The sequence below is a fragment of the Pempheris klunzingeri genome, chromosome 1, assembly GCF_042242105.1.
Source record: "Pempheris klunzingeri isolate RE-2024b chromosome 1, fPemKlu1.hap1, whole genome shotgun sequence".
Classification (NCBI taxonomy): Eukaryota; Metazoa; Chordata; class Actinopteri; order Acropomatiformes; family Pempheridae; genus Pempheris; species Pempheris klunzingeri.
This window is the reverse complement of record NC_092012.1, coordinates 28892576-28913879: the sequence shown is the minus strand read 5'-3', so window position 1 is coordinate 28913879 and position 21304 is coordinate 28892576. Positions and strand designations below refer to the sequence as shown.

Genomic DNA, 21304 nt, shown 5'->3' with positions numbered 1-21304 from the left:
GCTCAGCAAACAAACACTAACCTTGTGTGCGGTGTCAGCTATTTATTTAACATGTAAATGTCACAGACCAACCATGCTAAGGAACTTTTGAGTGCAAGAGCAACAAGTATTGGAGACGCCTTACTCCCTCCGTCTTTCTTACCAGAAGGACTTGGTGTAGCTCCACCTTGACTGGCAGGTTATAAAGGGATTTGTCTTTCAGGTGAGTTCTCTCATAGTGGATCAGTCCTCAGGAGCAACATGGGGACCACGGGACTCCAATCCACATTATGGTTCATGTACCTGATGCTGCTGGTTGGCTCACTCACTCAGACTGGTGAGTGATGAACTGAAAACTGCTTACAGCCTCACACCAATCACTCTAAGATGATTGGGACAGGTCATAAAGATGATTGTTCTATTAATGCAAGTTCTTTTTGATGATTTTTGAGACGGAGAGAAAACATGTTGAATTAATTAGAATTCAGATGTTTCATTATCTTTATATCTCAACATTTTTTTTCTTTGTGTATGTCTGTAAAATATCTCAAGAATCAACACTGTGTTTAATTTAATTTAATTCAAAGCTAAAAAAAAAACTACAGCTAACTGAAAATGTCCAATCATCTGGATTGTATGCATTTTGAGCTTCATCTATGAGTTTAAGATATCTTACCTCCATTTAATTTAATTGTCTATGGCATCTATGGTTTTATTATTTCACTCACTGCAAGCATCATAGTGCCTCAGTGATGTGATGGAACAGAGTATCAGATATTTACTGTTCAAAATGTATATTTTTTGATTAAAAAGTGATTATTTATTCTCTTTTCGACAGTAAACATCATTCCTTCCATAAACACACTGAACCTGAATTCAGGTAACTGTGCAAATGACCATAATACATTTTAGCTCAACTGTTCATGTTCAAAGTTGTAATATGTTAATGTTATTGTAGCTAATGGATCTCACATCGGCCGAGTGTGCACGACTTGGGGAAATTATCATTGGAAGACTTTTGATGGAGATTTCTTCCAACTGGACTCCACCTGTAACCATGTCCTGGCCTCGCAGTGTAAGCAGAGCTTTGAAACTTTCAACATCCAGATGAAGCGCACGGTCCTCAACAAAATCCCCACCATTAGCAACATCGTCATGAAGCTGGACGGAAATGTGCTGGAGCTCTCCAGCAATTCAGTGATTGTCAATGGCAGGATGTAAGTACAATCCAGACCAGTCAACTACAGGCATCCCAGAGACCTCGTTATACCTCATATGTTCAGACACTCCAGTTCACATGTTGCGTATTTTATTCTAATCAAATATTTACATTCAGTGCTTCAGTATTGTAAGACAAGTTGAACTTGAAAGTTTGTTCTTTACCTTGAAAACACCCAAAAAATGAACTCAAGGTCTGTTTATGCACTTTTTCTGCAGCATTCAGCCGAAACTCATGGGGTGCCTCAAGTAAAGTGAAGGATTATTATAAACAAACCTGGTAATTGTGGTAATTTGAATTGTATTTATCAATACCTTTGATATTACCACTAAATCAAACGTAATGGGGGCCACTCATAGTGCTGCGGTCATAAACACCCACCTCTGTAGCTCTGCTGAGCTTTTTAATCTCCTTTAGCTCAGTTTTTTTATTTTACTCTTACTGGTAGCCATTGTCACGACCTTAAAGACAACCATTTCTAGAACAAAACTCTGTGTTAGCTTTTTTTCTCATATTCACACTAACTCACACTGACATTAACTCACTCTGTGTTTGCTGCAGGGTCTCTCTGCCACTTGTCACATTTGGGGTGACTGTCAAGGAGACCACTTCTAGTATCACTGTCGAAGCTAAACTGGGAATAAGAGTTATCTGGAACCTCGACGACTCCCTGGACGTATGTAGCACACCCTCACACGTGCACACACGACTGTCATCATAAAATAAAAAAAACAGGATTGAACTTATCTTTCAAACAAGTAATGTCTTTGTTCACACATTCTGATCTGCTTATCTGACTTTGCTACAGAATTTCAAATGCCATTAAATCATATACAAGAGCCACCATGATTTACTTGGGTAACATTTAATGAATGTGATCAAACTAGTAACCTCATAGTTGTTCGCAAACCAACTGAATAAATTGATAAACTTATAGTCAATAAGATTAGTGGTGAGCAGTGGGCCACACATTCAGACATTTTTAGTAGAGTCTGGCAAAGGACAAACATAAATCACAAAGATACCTATTATCCTTTTAATAAAGGGTTGGAGCTACACCCTTTTAGGGTGGAGGTATCAATTCTTCCTAATGTAATACATTAAAACATTGTTATCTACTATGATTAATCAATAGTCAGTAAATTTGCATTGTCTGTAGTTACCAGTCCTGTAGCTGTGTGACACTCTTCGTCAGAAGGAAAAAGAGCCATGTCTACTGATCGGCATTTGAATGTATCATGTTGCTGTATTGCATGTGAACTAAATTTTGTGTCTTCAAGAAATATGGCAATTTATGTCAAATAAGCTGGACTGTCAGGGTTCAAAGAAATGTTTCAATCACAGTATTGACAATGACAATGGCACTAGCCACACCACAATCAGCTCTTCCTTTGCTCATGGCCTGACGTTAAATCAAAACACGTTAAAGAAAACATTACCTCCATGGCTGAGGTAGCAGAGACAAGCCTGACAAATATTGATCAAGGGTCACTGTACAGCAGCAGTGAGTCATTGGGTGAGTTTGTGGGATATGTCCTGGAGAGATAAGCCAGTAATATGAATAAGTCAAGCCTGAAAACCACAATACAAATGTAGCCACTTTAAGTAAATATATGGCTGAGTACGTTACTAAATGAAGATGAATGTGATTAAAGGATTTCCTCATTAGTATATACACAGAATTATATTTGCTAAGGTTGGTCATGTTTCATAGCATAATACCTCCTGATATTACACTGGGCATTAATAGGCAGGAGTCACAATGGTGGATCTAACAGCTGATATTCAACATTATGAAAATTTTCCCTTTATTTGCACACTTAACACAAGGTCATGCTCGAGCTACAAAACAAAAGTTTGCTTTCGTGCGACGAGTACACAAACCAAACCCTGCTAAAACCAAGTGTTTATCCACATCAAAGCTCACAAACGGCACACCGCACGCTGATTTAGATCATCATCCTCACAAACTACGGTCTTTGTTTAGATCCTAGAATTCAGATGATATCAGCAAGAGTACAGACAAGTTGGGATGTGAATTCCCAAATTCTCAAATTCCCAAATGATTAATTACTAACATGTCATATCAACTGTGTGGTTGGGATGTGTTCACAGATTGAAATAGATGACAAATACCAGAACCAGATATGTGGACTCTGCGGAAACTTTGATGGCATAGGCAATGATTTAATGAACAACGGTAAGATGCTTTCAGTCTTATGGAGGAATACTATACTCATTCCTGAAATGCATTGCACAATGACTCAAAAATAGGGATACAAATGGCTTACATAACTGTAAGATATTGGTCTGTGTAATCACACTTACTATGGTTGTGTGATTGACTGTGCTGTGCTGTGCTGTGCTGTGCTGTGCTGTGCTGTGCTGTGCTGCAGGAGCTCCACTGTCTGTGGTAGACTATGCTGAGCTCTACAAGGTGAATGGGCCGACAGAGAGCTGTGAAGAGCCTGAGCCCACCCCAGACCTCAGCTGTGATGACAAGGTAACTCTTCAGTCTTAATTATGCTCTAACACATTTATATTTAACATCTCATGATGTCCCGTGTGTGAAGGATGAGATGCCCCATGCTGTCTTATCTGGTTAAAAAAAACAACCATCTTGAACATTAAAGCCATGAAAAATGTAACATTGCTTAAAATATATTACTTTAAATTTGGATGTGCATTATAATCGATTGTGTATGTGTGTGTGTGTGTGTGTGTGTGTGTGTGTGTGTGTGTGTTCTTAATTTGAGGTGAGCATGGGTTTATATAGGGTTTATATTTAATGCTGTATCATGAAGGCAGATGGAGATGCAACATATTACTCAACAAGATAACATGAAAGACATATTATTACTGACTGAACATTATCCATCCAAGACGTACATTTTCTTTACAAAACCTCAATAATTTCTAAAATCACAATAATATTTCAGCAGTAACTCTGATAAGTATTTTATCACTCTGTATTGGTTAATATATTCTAATTTGATCTAACTTAATGATTTTATTTGATTTATCATATATATGTACGGTTTATGCTTTTCACATATTCACATCAGTGTAATATTACAAGAGCTGTTTGATTTGGGCTCTTATTTTCCCTGCTTGTAATAGTTTTGTCAGCTCTGTCAGACCTCAGATCCCATATTTAATATCAGGTTGTCAGAATTGATTATGGAGCAGTCATATCTGAAAACTCTAAAAGGAATATCTATAACATTAAGATCACCACTCCCAGTGCACTCTGATCTTCCATTAAGATCAGAGTGAGAACTTAATGCAAGGACATTTCATTTCATTAAAGGACGTAGAGTTTTAAAGTGACTGTAGCACCCCTACGATCATGTTCAAGTATGAGAGCAAGTCCTTTAAAATGAACACATATTCACAATGTTACATGTCAACAATGTTAATGTCACCAATGGATTCTTATTACTGACTGACTGATTTTGTCTTTGTCAGGTAATCTGTGAGAACATCTTATCCAGTGCTCCATTCAGCAGTTGCCAAAACCGTCTGGATGTGGATTCCTTCACTAAAGCCTGTATGGCTGATATATGCAGTAGCGACAGTGCCGACATCAGCCTCTGCAAAACTATCTCAGAGTTCTCCAGACAGTGTGTCCACGCAGGAGCCCAGCCCCAAAAATGGAGGAGTTTGACATTATGCCGTAAGGGTCCTAACACATAAAGATGACTAAACTTTCAGTTCATTTGAATCATTTGCAGTGGTGATATGTTTAGCTGAGGTATTTGACTGAAGTGTTTGTCTCCACAGACAAGGAATGTCCACACAACATGGAGTTCTTTGAGTGTAGCAGTTCGTGTCCTGACAGCTGCTCCACCCCTCAGGCCAGCCAGACATGTGACATCCATTGTCATGATGGCTGCAGCTGCCCTGCTGGTATCACATGCATTTTACACTATAGTACATGCTATATGAATGCATAATAAATCTGATTCATCTTTCTTGCATAGACATAAAACATGACAGTATTATTATCTGTCCTCAGGAACGGTCTTTGATGACATCAGTAACACCGGCTGTATTACAGTGGATCAGTGTCCATGTCTGCACAACAGCAAAGTCTACAAGTCAGGAGAGTTCTACTCTTACAACTGTAGATCCTGGTAAGATGATAACTTAGGTGGCTTTACTGAGGAGTCAGATGCATATGAATAATGGCTGTGAGTAAAGAGTTTCATAAATGGGCATTCTTTTTGAGCAGAAGTGTTTTACTTCAGCATATTGACCGGTTCGTTTATTTGGCCTCATTTCTGATCATCTAAGTTATGGATTTTATCTCTTGTGTGCCATAGTAAAGGGACATAGGAATCAACTCAGCGACACAATTATGGGATGTTCATGCATTTTTAAAATACGTGATTACGATCCTTTTTACACTTGCATTAAAATACATCTCAATTAATAGCAATCTGCTCACATTTAGATTTTGTCAAACCATTATTAAGTCACAATTAACTCCCTCAATTTGGGGAATCGCTCAAATCCCTACATTTCCTCCCTGTCCACTGTAGATATATTTAATTTGAATTGATTCAATGCGGATTCATCCTTGGTATAAGTCACTTGGGGATATACACGTCTTAGTAATGTTCATCATGTTCAGTCCAGGTCTCAGGCCTACAGTTTGTTTTGTTTTTCTCCAAATCATTTAGTGAATTACAGTTAAACGCTTTCACAACATTAGAATAATCATCATTCATCATTCATTGTTGCGGCTGAAAGGCCTTTGCTGTACTCTGGTCTAGGACTCAGGTCTACTCCAGGCTTCTTGTCTCCTCTGGTGGTTCCTCCTGTCTGCCCCAGAGCAATCGTAAATGCAAATGAAGGCATAGACAAACATACAAACACTACCTATTTTGCCTGAAGGGCTTCATCAACTTTCTCTCACTCATTTTAGCTTTTCTACTTTAGCCACCAGTGTTTTCTTTTGTGTTTTGTGTTCAGGGTGGAACAGGGAGGGGCTGGGGGTCCTTCCAGGGGAAGGTTGTTTTTTTTCACAGTATTGTGAAAGTATTGTTTCTCTTTCAAGGGTTCAAAGATGATTTGAAGCTTGCTTCAAACATGCAACGCATTGCAAGTATTTTGTCATGGACACGTGATTCTGATCAGGATGCAGTATTTCTTCATTTTAAAGCTCACAGCAACAGCAAACAATGCAATAATATGTCAAGCCAAAATAAGGTCACTTGACAAATTTTACACAAGTTAATTCAAGGTTGTGTTGCATAATTATGGTGAAGTGAATGTAGCAATGTAATTTTTTCCAAATCCTGTTTCCAAAAATGAAAAGGAAAGAGGGAAATTCAAACGCTGATCACTCTGCTGCAAATCTAATTGTTTATTTATTCTGATTGTGTGTGTGTGTGCGTGTGTGTGCTGACAGTGTGTGTGAGAGTGGGCAGTGGAAGTGTACAGAGGAGAACTGTCCAGGAACCTGCTCTGTGGAGGGAGGAGCTCATATCAACACCTTTGATGGGAAAGTCTACACCTTCCATGGGGACTGCTCCTACGTTCTGGCTAAGGTAGAAAACATCATCATCACCTGCAGCAGTGCTAGTATACCACCATACACACCACCATAAGCATGTATTGATAAACCATCTGCATGGAGAATGACAGACATATCATCATGATATGACATAATGAATGTGCTTTGTGATAGACCCATTTAGTTTTTAAAGAACAGAATTGTGTGTGTCCTAAGACAGATCAGTGTTTGTGGTTGATGACACAAGTACAATGTCTCAGTTATCCCAGTTATCAGCCTTTCAGGCATTGTTGAAATTCAAGTTTTGTCCTGATGTGTGTTTTAGCAAAGTGATGGCTCCTCATACACTGTACTGGTGGACCTGGTCCAGTGCGGTCTGGCTGACAGTAGGACCTGCCTCAGAGGTGTAACTCTGGCCTTATATAGCAATTCAGTGGTAAGCTCCAAGCACAGTCAAGCACACAAAAACACACACATATAATATTCAACATTCTGTCAGAAAACATACTGGTGAACAAATATATCCCAAATCGAACTTATTTTGCATTGATTACAATCTGTTTGGAGAGTGGTGAGAGAGTTTTGTGACTCATGGCTTACCTGATAAAAGTTCTGCACTGCTCATCAACATGGTGCACGAAGCAGATTAAAAGCTTTAACCAAAATCCAAGGAAATTCTGTTGGACTCATGTTTAATATTCCTGTAATGTTTCTTTCCTCAATCTGACAGGTTGTTAGAATTCTGGCATCTGGGCAGGTCTACGTGAACCAGATGCTTTCAGGGCTTCCGCTGTTTACACGTGAGTCGCGTCAAATAGTATTATAGGAGACACACAGCTTGTTATAGAAACAGGTGAAAATGCTTTTATAGAAGAGTCTGTTCAGAGTCATTAGATTTAATTTATTCACTCAAGTTGTTGTTGATGTTTGTACGTGAAATAACAAGAGTTCTGAATTTGTATTGATACCGTAGATACACAGACACGAACACACCCATGTAAAGATTAGAAGATGAACATGAGAATGCCTGAAATCTAACAGTAATATGAATATTTCTGTGACTGATTGAGTTCTTGTAACACTGAATTTTTCAATGTCTGACACTGCAGCGGAGCTGAGTGTCTTCAAGCCATCTTCCTTCTACACCTTCATAAGCATCAAGGTGGGCATAAAAGTGATGGTCCAGCTGTTCCCTGTGATGCAAGTCTTCATCTCGGCTGACCCTTCACTCAAAGGAAAAACCTCTGGTGGGGCTCCACATCATTATTTTAGTGTCTGGAAAGCACCTCCCTCACATTTTATGTGTAGCTTATGATTTACAAATTAATCAACCGGTTATATTCAGAATGTGCTGGAAAAGTATTGTGGTTTCACCTAATCCAACAGGTTTGTGCGGGAACTTCAACAACAAAATGAGTGACGATTTCCAGGTGATTAGTGGGCTGGTGGAGGGCACCGCTACAGCATTCGCCAACACGTGGAAAATCAGAGCCAACTGCCCCGACATCAGGACACGCTTTGGAAACCCATGTAGCCAGGGCATCAGCAAAGGTATGGCTAGAGTCTCTCCTCCAGTGTCTTGCCACGTCATGTAATATTATGTTTATCATGTCATATCATATTATATGAAAGCATACCATATGAATGAAATGAAACCTTTTAACCACTTAATTTCTCTGTGTGTCTGTGTCTCAGAGAGTTATGCCCAGTACTGGTGCTCCAAACTCGTGGATCCCAAGGGAGTGTTTGCTCCTTGCCACTCTGTCATTAGCCCCAGCACATACAAAGACGTAAGTCTGTGCACACAAAGTTGTAATGACAAAGAGGCTAAACCTTTATTAACTTGTCCATGCCCATCTTGATTCCTTACAGAACTGTCTGTATGACACCTGTAACTGTGATAAAAGTGAGGACTGCATGTGTGGTGCAGTCTCCTCATATGTCTATGCCTGTTCACAAGCTGGAATCATCATCAGTGGCTGGAGGTCGACCATCTGTGGTGAGTAAAAAAAATTCACTGTGATAATGGAGAGAGGCTGATCACACGAAACATGAACAAATCAAGAAGAGCATATTAATTACAATGAACAATAATGATTCAGAGAGGTGAACATTGTAACACTGTACTTTTTGTTTTAAAAAGGGACAGACTATTTAATTTAATTGTATTTTATTGTGTTTTCTGTTCAATTTTGTATTTCAATATTTTGTATTGTTGTGACTTGACCTCTGTACCGCACTCTGGCACAACAATTTCCTCCGGGATTAATAAAGTCATTCTTATTCTTATTCTTATTCTTATTCTTATACTCATCTTGGAAGAAGACAACACAATCAAAGTACTAATCTAATAATTATCAAGTGTTAATGGGGGCTGTCTGAGGAGACCAGGTGCAGATGCATGATTTGTACCCTCTGCAGATACACTCATGCACTTAACTCTTGTCTCCCCCTTCAGAGAAATTCAGCACATGTCCAGCAGAGACCGTGTACAGCTACAACATGACCAGCTGCGGTCGTACCTGCCGTTCCCTCAGCCAGGTTGATTACTCGTGCCAAGTCAGCTTCCCCACAGTTGACGGCTGTGGCTGTGCTGAGGGAACTTATATGAACGAGGAGGGGGAGTGTGTGCCCAGTGCAAGCTGTCCCTGCTATGATAAAGACAACATTATTCTTTCCGGACAGGCTGTCAGCAAAGACGGCACCACATGGTAAGTATAGACTGTAGGGATGTCAAGAGTTCGTTTCCTTTACATTGGATACATTTTACACATTGAATTGAGACACTCCAATGAATTGGGAGGAAGAAAACACAGTGCAATTGTGATGGAATAAGCCCCCATAACGACAAAACCAACCCTCTTGGTATTTTGAAATGCTAAAGTTAGTGTGGCGACATGCTCACAATGACAGTAAAAAGTCTATTTGGTCCGGTCAAGTGACATTTTTATCTGATGATGGCATGAGATGAAACATCAGAGGATCACTAAGTTGATAACAATCGAACCTGTGCAAAACATACACTTTACACATTACATATTTTACACATATTTGGACATTTTACCTAAGACCAAAAATGTTCATCTTTAGTTGGCGCTAGATTAAAAGTCAGGGAATCACTAAAGTCACTTGGATAACAAACCAAAAGCAAAGTCTGCTGCAAAGCCGCCATTTCTAGCAGTTACATCGACATAAAATTTTAAAGAATCTTAAGGGATATCAGGAATTCTAGTAACAATAATAACTGTATCTCTTTCCCATAGTATACTCATATCTAAAATACTAATATTAATAGTACGTCTTGCATATACATGTTATACATACATATACGTGTATTCATTTCATACTGTTCATTCTGTGTAGGTAGATATGAGGATATTTAATAGTTATCATAAAACACAGGGTTAACATTTCATATTTAGAATATATACAGTTAATTATAAACTTATATATACTAATAATATACTGCTTTTTGCACTGCTGATTAGACGCTAAACTGCTTTTTGTGGTTTCAGTGCTTGTAAAATGAATCTAATGTAATCTAATTTTAGGTGCTTGCTAATGACATTAACTGTGTCACCTGTTCTTGCAGTTTCTGCAGACAAGGAATTCTCAGCTGCTCTGGAAAAACACAGCTACAATGTAGGTTTCCACATATCGACATACTCAAATCCTCCAATTCTTTCAGCCATAAGCAGTTTGAATGCTATTGTGCTTAACTGTTGAATTCAGTTTGTGAATACTATATATATACCACACATGTTTTATTTCCTTCCCAGCCTCAACATCTTGCATTGGCCCTATGGTTTACTTTGACTGCTCCACTGCTCAACCTGGGAGCACTGGAACTGAGTGTCAGAAAAGCTGCAGCACTCTGGACATGAGTTGTGTAAGTACAGCATAGCACTCAAACGCTCACAGAAGTCAAGCACTAAGACACACAAGCACAGGCCCTTTTTGGCTCACATCCTCTTTTCGCCCCCTCCACTGTGGCTGGATACAGACCAGTACAGGCTGTACATCAGGATGCATGTGCCCTAATGGACTGGTGTCAGATGGACAAGGAGGATGTATCAACATGACCAACTGTCCATGTCTGCACAATGGACAGGCCTACCAGCCTGGACAGTCTCTGACTGTGGACTGCAACACATGGTTTGTACAAAACTTTATATTCACACCAGTACAGTATGTCAGATTTCATATTGACTTTGAAAACTAACTTTGAAAAATAAACTAAATGAAGAAACAGTTTATGTAGCGATACAACCACGTTCAAAGATGGTCTTTTTATAAAAAACACAAATATTAAGAAAGAAAAGACATTAGCCAATCAATAGTTCTATATATATAGTTGTATAGTTATATACATGTCATCAGGAGGAGCGTATAGCGCTTGCTTGGCACCACTGTTTACAGAACATTATCATTATCAGTGTGGATGCTCACATTGTTATCTTTCTTGTGTGGATGGCCCTTAAATGCACGGCCACATTAGTTACTAACCCATGCATCAACAAGTTTGCATATGTGAGATTTTACTCAAATGTGAATCTATATCGCTCATAGACAATATCTTCAGGAAAACAATTAGTGAAAGGTTGGTGCTTTTTACAGACGATTTAAACCAAAACTGTGAATGTAGCCTCATCCAGAGGAGGAGCAGGATACCTTACAAACCCATTAACCTCGCTTCGTCGTACATTCCTCTTTGAATAAGTAGTTGACAAGCAACTTTGATCTGCTGTGATGCAATCTCAACGTGACACATTTGATTTAATTCACTGAAATGATATTACAAAAAACTTTTTTTTTTACGAATTGGACAGATTTAAACAGATTTTTACCCGCCTGTTCCTATACATCAAAAAGTTAATGATTTTCTGTGACAAGAGGACAGTGGTGAATATAACAAGGGTCCTCTGGTGTTGAGTGTGGGCAGATATATACCTCACAATTGCAGTTTGCTGATTTACATGACTGGTTTACATGACTTTGTGTCCGGTGTGCATCTCCACAGCAAATGCAGTGGAAGGAAGTTCATATGCACCAAAAATCAATGCGATGCAGTTTGTGGGATCTATGGCGACGGTCACTACGTCACATTTGATGATAAGAGGTTTGACTTCAATGGACAGTGTGAATACACGCTCCTACAGGTAAAGTAGAGATGGACACCCAGTTATAAAGTCATAATTCTTAAAATGTTGGTCAATGTCAATGTCCCAGTCAATTTGTTTCCAGTGCAGTCAAATATACTCACATTGTTTTAATAAAAAGTGAGTCAATAATCTGACATCATACCATGAACAACCATTATTTGATTATGAGTAGTTTTGCACACAACAGTAGTAAAATGTGTTACCTTGCTGGGGAGTTGGAGGTATGTCACCTGTCATATGTAGCTCTTCAAGTAACTATTCACTGTGGCTGCTCCTTCTTGTTCTATTGCTCCCTACAATATTTAAAAATGACCCACAGTCAAAAATGCCCCAAATGACCCATGTCTTGTTTGTAGCTGCATTTTTGATGAATGACAACAGTGACAAATACAAATATATTGCAGTTATTACTGAAAAGCTAAGAGAGGTTGACAGATCCAGTAGACAGATCCAGTGTGTGAATGGCGGATCATGCCACTACCAATAAAAACTAATATCTAGAAATAATATAACTAATATAGCTAATATAACTATCTAATATATAAAAAACTTAAACTTAAATGTCTTATAACCTAAATATTGGTGTCCAGAAATTGCATCCTGTGTCTGTGCCTTACTCAGGACTACTGTGGCAATAAAAACAATGGAAGCTTCATAATCATCACTGAGAATGTTCCTTGCGGAACCTCAGGAACCACCTGCTCCAAGACCATCAAGATCTTCCTGGGGGTAAACAAAACACTCATAAACACAGATAATCACTAAGGCTGGGAACTATTATTAATTAATCATTATTATTAGCTATTATGATAGCCTTATAACAAGTCAGCAATATTAAAATCATTGGGAAAAAGCAAAATAGAGTCAAAGTAAACTGAAGTTTCATTTTAGATGCGATCATACTTATGCCGTTATTTATTAAGAAAGTGATCACTTGTTCCACCTCACTGTACAGTAATAAAATGCATGCATATTTATGTTCATACCCACAGGATAATGAATACCAACTCAAAGATGAGACCTTTCAGGTGGTAAAGGGCAGCAGCGAGGTGTTGCCTGCTCAGATACACAAGATGGGTATTTACCTTGTGGTAATGATCAAGAAGGGACTTATACTCATGTGGGATCAGAAGACCAGTCTTTTCATTAAACTCAACCCAGACTACCAGGTAAACTGTCATGTCTGCACGTCTCAATGGACAAGTGGCTTTTCCACAAAGCATAGTTGTTGGTTAATCCTGTTTATTTCCGTCTTATTGTCGGAATACACTATGAGAATCTTCACATAACAATTTTGATCAACATTGAGTAAAATGACTCAATATATGACTCAAAATGACTCAATGTGCAATAAAAAATGGGTGCTGAAATCATATCAACATGCATGACATTTATAGTATGTCTGTGTCACTTAGTTAGTAACTAGGATTTCTTCCTCGTGAGCTGATGGAGACAAAACAGGGCTAAAGGGAGAGAGTATTAGATTTAGATTTGTCCTATGACAGTAATTTTAAACATGACCGCAATACTGTCATGTTTCAAATTACTGTCATTGGACATGACAATTGTATAAATCAGGACTATGATGGTTGACGTTTGGATGTTTTCCTGGAATCTAGAGAAAACTGATCAATTCCGCTTTGAATAAGCTTAAATTATATTTCTCACTGAAATTGGCTTAAAATCTAGTTTATGTTATGCTGCAATAATCCTAATATTGGTTCATTACATGCAACAGTGTCTGCACTTTCTAAACTGGACAGTAAATGCATCAGATGAAAATACCAAACCTATGCTTGGGGAGTGAAGGATATTTCAGTCAACAAACATGAGCCCTACTCTGTACCAGTCATTACATATAGCAGTAAAGCCTATAGCAATCTCATTGGGTTCCTCTCTATCAGGGTCAAGTATGCGGTCTGTGTGGAAACTACGACGGCAACAGTAAGAATGACTTCACCAAACGCTCCCAGGAGACAGTGGCAGACGTTCTAGAATTTGGAAACAGTTGGAGGGTTTCATCCAGCTGTACAAACGCCGAACTAATCGCTGATCCTTGTGCGTCCAATCGCTACCGGGCAGCCTGGTCCCAGAAACAGTGTAGCATCATCACCAGTGTCACCTTCCAGGACTGTCATCAGCAGGTAACTACAGTGATAGCACACACACTCACATGAATACATACATAAATGTACACATATACAAAAGAAATTACATAAATGTTATCGTTTCTCTCCATCTTTGGCACTAATTGCTTTGTGAGTTGTTCAGTTGAGTGGTGTGTCCATCCATCCATTCTATCAAAACTTTGGTCCAGAGGAGGATATCTTAAAAACTACTTGTCAGATATTTTGAATGGATCCTCAGTAGGTGTTTCCTGATGATTTTGACCTGACCTTCCAGTACCATCATCACCCAAATAGTTCTACTAACCACTTTAGCACTAATAGTACAGCCTGAGTGAATACTGTTATTGCTTCTAATGCCACTGCTGCTACTACTACCTCTAGCATTGGCCAACATTTTTGTCACCTTCAACCTTTGTTTATTCTATGCTAAACAATACATTATTGTGTGTTCAAGGTTGATCCTGGGCCATACTATGATTCTTGTGTGCGAGACTCTTGTGCTTGTGACACTGGTGGGGACTGTGAGTGTCTCTGCACTGCTGTGGCCGCCTACGCCAAAGCTTGTAATGAAGCTGGGGTCTGTGTTAAATGGAGAACTCCAAAGCTGTGCCGTAAGTTTTGGCCGCCAGGCCAGGCAATTTGAGACCAGGCAATCTAAGCCACAGGATTTGAGGATTTAGTGGCATTAATTGAATAAATTTTGTCTCTTGCAGCTATTTTCTGTGACTACTATAACTCCCCTGGTGGCTGTGAGTGGCATTACAAGCCCTGTGGAGCTGACTGCATGAAGACATGTAGAAATCCATCAGGGAACTGCTCCAACCTCATCACTGCTCTGGAAGGTACATTAGACAGATCTTTTAGCATGCTATGTTTTTGACTATTTGAATCTGTGTTTAAGACCAGGCTTCAAGTGCAACTCAGGTCAACTAACTGATTGACCTTTCCTCTGTTCAGACATATTGTAAAAGTGAATATGGGTTGGATGTACTTGTGAGCCATTTAGATATAGAATACTGTGCAAAAGTTTTAGGCATGCTGTAAAGTAAGAATACTTTCAAAAATATATATAATATACTGTATATATGTTGTTTATTTATATCTATTTACAAAATGCTAAGTGAGCTAATAGAAAAGAAATGTAAATCAAATCAATATTTGCCTTCAGAACAGCATCAAATCTTCTGAGTACATTTGCACAAAGTTATGGATTTCGTAGGATCATAGTCAGGTGTATAATTAACCAATAATACCAAACAGGTGCTAATGATCATCAATTTCATAGGTTAAAACACAGTCAGTATCTGAAACAGAAACAGCTGTCGGAGGATTAAAACTAGAGGAAAGCCAAACTGAGCACAGCAACAAGACACAAGGTAGTTATACTGCATTAGCAAGGTCTCTCCCTGGCAAAGATTTTAAAGCTGACTGGGGTTTCAGCATGTGCTGTTCAAGCTCTTTTGAAGAGGCACAAAGAAACGGGTAATGTTGAGGACTGTAGAGGCAGTGGTCGGCCAAGGAAACGTATCACAGCAGATGAAAGACACATTATGCTTACTTCCCTTCGGAAGATGTGATGCATTGCCATCAGCTCAGAACTAGTGGGAACCAAGTACAACATCTACTGTCTGGAGAAGTCTGGCCAGAAGTGGTCTTCATGGAAGAATTGCGGCCAAAAAGCCAAACCTACAACGTGGAAACATGGCCAAAAGACTCAACTAAGCATTAAAACAGGAACTGGGGTGCAGAAAATGGCAGCAGGTGAAATACTATAGCAGAAGGCAGTTTGTTCACTGACAGGCTGGAGAGCAGAACAATATTGAGTGACTGCAGACACGACCCCAAACATACAACCAATATCATTAGGAAGTATCTTCTGTGTAAAGAAGGACAAGGAGTCCTGGAAGTGATGGTCTGGCCCATCATTCTGCAAACAGAAAAACAATGGGGGAAATAGACCTCATTCAAACTAACTATGCTGTTGGTCTGCTGCAGCTGTGCTATAAATCAGATTTGTGATCTCCAAAGCCCTTGATGGAGTGAATGAGTGAAGGAAAGGAAAACTTTAAAGTAATTTGGATAAAAGTGCTGTATAAATGCAACAGTTTACCATTTTGCTGTACTTCTATTTCTAATGAGGATTTTCAAAATGTTATAATGATGTTGCAGGCTGCTATCCACAGTGTCCGCCAATGCAGCCCTACTTTGATGAAGACACGATGAAGTGCGTTCCCTGGAACCAATGTGGTTGCTATGATGACAAAGTCAACCATTACAGCATTGGAGATAAGGTTCCATCACAGAACTGCTACACTTGGTATGTAGAGGATTTATCTTCACACCAACAGTTTAGCTCACAATAGGCAAAGATATTATACATTAAATTATTTTTTATCATCTAAACATATTAAATTATATCTATATCTATATCTATCTATATCTATATATAGATAGATATACTGTAGATAGATCCTCCCTTAAAGGGCAGGGGATCACAGCAGCAACAATGATAACAATAGCAACTAGATTAATGGTTATAGTAATATGAATGATAAGGACTAGTATGACAAATATGATGGATAATGACTAATACACAACCAGGAGCACCACCACCACATCCACGGGAAACTGAGGGATAGAGTGATGCAGGTCTTCAATCATCCTGAAGGGATTCATTTTGTAATAATAACCGCTGCATGCTGTACATTATCGCACTTATTACACAACTTCATACTAAAGAAATCAATACTTTGACATAAATTTTTTTTTTTGATGTATAAATGATTTTATTGCTTCCGTTATCAGATAATTGTCCATGGTAACGGTCTGTTACACAAAGCAGCGGTCTGCTATACAGAAATAACCATGATAGTCAAATCAGAATCGAGAATTCAAAACAGCTATGAAATGTGTAATGAAAGGGAATAAAATACTTTGATTAAAAATAACCTTTCCTTAACTTATTGAAAGCCAGATTTTGTTATGCACTGATTTCAATGAAAATACTATTTCAGTGGAATCAGGTCAAGTCAGCGTCGTGCTTCTTATCAATAAATTGGATACAATCACCCTTCCAATGTCCACCCTCCAATGTTTTGCCAAACTTTATATAGTGTACATCTACTAACAACTTCCAAATAGATAGATGTAAGGTTTGTGTTGTCTTCTCTTCCCAGTTTCTTTGGAAGAATTATACTTCGCCTTTAAGAATGCACATAAAGCTTAAACACCCCGATATGTTGCACTGTTTGAATTGTTGCAGCACTTCTGGGATATTCATACAGCTTGTGATGAAAACAGGATTGTTTAATGGCCATATGAATATTACTTTTGTTGCTTTTATTGCTTAGTGAAAGGGCATCTGACAGTGGACAATATTCATTGACATACATGTGAAACAAAAGGGAATGTACACCTCATGCAACACCTCGTTACGTGATGATGGGCAGGATTGAATGAGTGTCATAGATCAGTTACTTTGTGGTGGGCAAAAACAATTTAGAATGCACTTAACTACACAGCAGCGTTTAAATTCTCAGCTAAGTACAATAAGAGCATGGTTGAGTCTACTATTGTTGACTTCTTGAAAGGTAACAGAGAAATCAAAAACAGCTCCTATGAGTCTTCAAGATGTTCAGTTCTCTAATATATCATAGAAAAATGCATGCTACATTTTCCTCCAATTATATTATACAATAACCAATTTGAGACTAGATAAGAAGAGATGAATTATGATCAGAAGTAAAATTACATATTCCACTGTGACACAATAAAGCTTTCAATAGATGTAACAGACCTTTTAAACTGAACTTAATATATTTCTAAAAGTAAAAGAAAGAGATCTGGAAGTCTTAATTGAAAAATTAATCGACTGAGAGACATTTTTGAGGAAATCTTCAGTTTATCCAAAAATCCAAATGACCAATTACTTCATTATGAATTTGGCAAAATGATCTATTGGTCTCCTATTTTGCTGTACATCATGACAAACACAGTAATTGTGGGTGTTTGTGGCATTGCAAATGGCTGTTACATTGGGACTAAATACACATATGGTAATGAGAAAATGTATATTTATTATTATTAAAATTATTTATTTAAATAATAAATGAAACGATAATAATTCAAAGGGTTTAATTCAAATATATGTCTGAAATTGAATTTTGTTGATCTCAAAGTGACTTATAATAATAAAATATCAAAAGGCAATGACATGACTATTATTTCCTTCTATTTCAAAGCTCCTGCACAATTTCTGGAATAGAATGCAGCTACAATGTGAACTGTAAGTGCACATACATTGGCGGGGTATTTATTTAGTTATCTTTTATTTATGTGAGTGTTATACACATATAAGTGTGTGTGTGTGTGTGTGTGTGTGTGTGTGTGTGTGTGTGTGTGTGTGTACAGATATATATACACACGTGTGTGTGTGTGTGTGTGTGTATGTATGTATATGTACATGCATAAACAACTGTTAAAAAGATAATACTCTTGACTTGCAGCTTGCACATGTTTCTTTAATGGAAAAACCTACGAGTATGGGGCCACGATCTACAACACCACGGATGCGCTTGGAAACTGCCTCACAGCTAAGTGTGGGCCTAATGGGACGGTAATTAGGACTGTAAACCCCTGCATAAGTAGCACAACTCCAGGACCTACAACAACCCCATTTGTGTTCACAACTTCAGGTACTATGATCTACAAACTAAACTAAAAATGTGGTTTTCATCGATAATTGATAGAAAAACACTGTTAGTATTGTATACCAAGGTAAAATGTGATGAAAAAAGAGTCATTTTTGTAGTCAGGAAATATGTTTGAAATCCTTTGTGTTATATAAATTTGAATTGTTCAAACAATGTCTCATTTTACCACAGTTGTTACAACATCACCATCAAGCACAACAAAGGGAACCACAGCCAAGCCTGTAGAAACAACCACATCAGAGGCAACAACTGGAAGTGTTGAGACCAAAATACCACCTACCGGCACCACTGGCCCATTGACAACGTCTACCACAACTGTCGTTGAAACAACAACCTCGGTTGTAGGTATCACTACAACAAGTCAAATAACTTCAGGTGTTGGCGTCACAAGAGAACCACAAACAACAACTATTAACACTTCTACTGCAACAACAGGAGCTACAGCCAAACCTATTGAAACAACTACATCAGAGGCAACTACTGAAACTGTTAAGACCAAAATACCACCTACAGGCACCACTGCTCCAGAAACAACGTCTACCACCAGTATCATTGAGACTACAACCTCAGTGCCAGGTGTCACGACAGCAAGCCCAGAGACAACAGTAGTAACATCAAAACCATCTGTTGGTACCACAACTACTAAAGTGCCATCAACGACAACAAAGGGAACCACAGCCAAGCCTGTAGAAACAACCACGTCAGAGGCAACAACTGTAGGTGTTAAGACCACAAAACCACCTACAGGCACCACTGGTCCAGTAACAACGTCTACCACTAGTATCGTTGAGACTACAACCTCACTGCCAGGTGTCACGACAGCAAGCCCAGAGACAACAGTAGTAACATCAAAACCATCTGTTGGTACCACAACTACTAAAGTGCCATCAACGACAACAAAGGGAACCACAGCCAAGCCTGTAGAAACAACCACATCAGAGGCAACAACTGGAAGTGTTGAGACCAAAAAACCACCTACAGGCACCACTGGCCCAGTGACAACATCTACCACAACTGTCCTTGAAACTACAACTTCAGTGCCAGGTGTCACGACAGCAAGCCCAGAAACAACAGTAGTAACATCAAAACCATCTGTTGGTACCACAACTACTAAAGTGCCATCAACGACAACAACAGGAACAACAGCCAAGCCTGTAGAAACAACCACATCAGAGGCAACAACTGGAAGTGTTGAGACCAAAATACCACCTACCGGCACCACTGGCCCATTGACAACGTCTACCACAACTATCGTTGAAACTACAACAAGTCAAATAACTTCAGGTGTTGGCGTCACAAGAGAACCACAAACAACAACTATTAACACTTCTACTGCAACAACAGGAACTACAGCCAAACCTATTGAAAAAACTACATCAGAGGCAACTACTGAAACTGTTAAGACCAAAATACCACCTACAGGCACCACTGCTCCAGTAACAACATCTACCACCAGTATCGTTGAGACTACAACTTCAGTGCCAGGTGTCACAACAGCAAGCCCAGAGACAACAGTGGTAACTTCAAAACCATCTGTTGGTACCACAACTACTAAAGTGCCATCAACGACAACAAAGGGAACCACAGCCAAGCCTGTAGAAACAACCACATCAGAGGCAACAACTGGAAGTGTTGAGACCAAAAAACCACCTACAGGCACCACTGGCCCAGTGACAACATCTACCACAACTGTCCTTGAAACTACAACTTCAGTGCCAGGTGTCACGACAGCAAGCCCAGAGACAACAGTAGTAACATCAAAACCATCTGTTGGTACCACAACTACTAAAGTGCCATCAACGACAACAAAGGGAACCACAGCCAAGCCTGTAGAAACAACCACATCAGAGGCAACAACTGGAAGTGTTGAGACCAAAAAACCACCTACAGGCACCACTGGCCCAGTGACAACATCTACCACAACTGTCCTTGAAACTACAACTTCAGTGCCAGGTGTCACGACAGCAAGCCCAGAGACAACAGTAGTAACATCAAAACCATCTGTTGGTACCACAACTACTAAAGTGCCATCAACGACAACAACAGGAACAACAGCCAAGCCTGTAGAAACAACCACATCAGAGGCAACAACTGGAAGTGTTGAGACCAAAATACCACCTACCGGCACCACTGGCCCATTGACAACGTCTACCACAACTGGTGTTGAAACAACAACCTCAGTTGTAGGTATCACTACAACAAGTCAAATAACTTCAGGTGTTGGCGTCACAAGAGAACCACAAACAACAACTATTAACGCTTCTACTGCAACAACAGGAACTACAGCCAAACCTATTGAAACAACTACATCAGAGGCAACTACTGAAACTGTTAAGACCAAAATACCACCTACAGGCACCACTGCTCCAGTAACAACGTCTACCACCAGTATCGTTGAGACTACAACTTCGGTGCCAGGTGTCACGACAGCAAGCCCAGAGACAACAGTAGTAACATCAAAATCAACTGTTGGTACTACAACTACTAAAGTGCCATCAACGACAACAAAGGGAACCACAGCCAAGCCTGTAGAAACAACCACATCAGAGGCAACAACTGTAGGTGTTAAGACCACAAAACCA

General features: G+C 39.1%; 1 protein-coding gene across 1 annotated transcript in view; it reads left to right on the top strand.

The window, feature by feature from the left end:
- The first annotated feature begins 240 nt into the window (after positions 1 to 240).
- LOC139204819 (mucin-2-like) overlaps positions 241 to 21304 on the top strand; it is a 42340-nt gene continuing 21276 nt past the window's right edge. The window contains exons 1-30 of the mRNA XM_070834829.1: positions 241 to 316; positions 818 to 859; positions 938 to 1196; positions 1760 to 1874; positions 3314 to 3398; positions 3595 to 3701; positions 4667 to 4874; positions 4982 to 5107; positions 5217 to 5334; positions 6615 to 6753; positions 7045 to 7155; positions 7450 to 7519; positions 7829 to 7966; positions 8106 to 8270; positions 8415 to 8509; positions 8592 to 8718; positions 9178 to 9430; positions 10312 to 10361; positions 10499 to 10608; positions 10723 to 10874; positions 11740 to 11878; positions 12503 to 12610; positions 12874 to 13050; positions 13786 to 14025; positions 14465 to 14621; positions 14724 to 14852; positions 16180 to 16327; positions 18252 to 18295; positions 18516 to 18704; positions 20280 to 20819. Coding sequence (XP_070690930.1) covers positions 241 to 316; positions 818 to 859; positions 938 to 1196; positions 1760 to 1874; positions 3314 to 3398; positions 3595 to 3701; positions 4667 to 4874; positions 4982 to 5107; positions 5217 to 5334; positions 6615 to 6753; positions 7045 to 7155; positions 7450 to 7519; positions 7829 to 7966; positions 8106 to 8270; positions 8415 to 8509; positions 8592 to 8718; positions 9178 to 9430; positions 10312 to 10361; positions 10499 to 10608; positions 10723 to 10874; positions 11740 to 11878; positions 12503 to 12610; positions 12874 to 13050; positions 13786 to 14025; positions 14465 to 14621; positions 14724 to 14852; positions 16180 to 16327; positions 18252 to 18295; positions 18516 to 18704; positions 20280 to 20819 — 4417 coding nt within the window. The remainder of the gene's footprint in view (positions 317 to 817; positions 860 to 937; positions 1197 to 1759; positions 1875 to 3313; positions 3399 to 3594; positions 3702 to 4666; positions 4875 to 4981; positions 5108 to 5216; positions 5335 to 6614; positions 6754 to 7044; positions 7156 to 7449; positions 7520 to 7828; positions 7967 to 8105; positions 8271 to 8414; positions 8510 to 8591; positions 8719 to 9177; positions 9431 to 10311; positions 10362 to 10498; positions 10609 to 10722; positions 10875 to 11739; positions 11879 to 12502; positions 12611 to 12873; positions 13051 to 13785; positions 14026 to 14464; positions 14622 to 14723; positions 14853 to 16179; positions 16328 to 18251; positions 18296 to 18515; positions 18705 to 20279; positions 20820 to 21304) is intronic.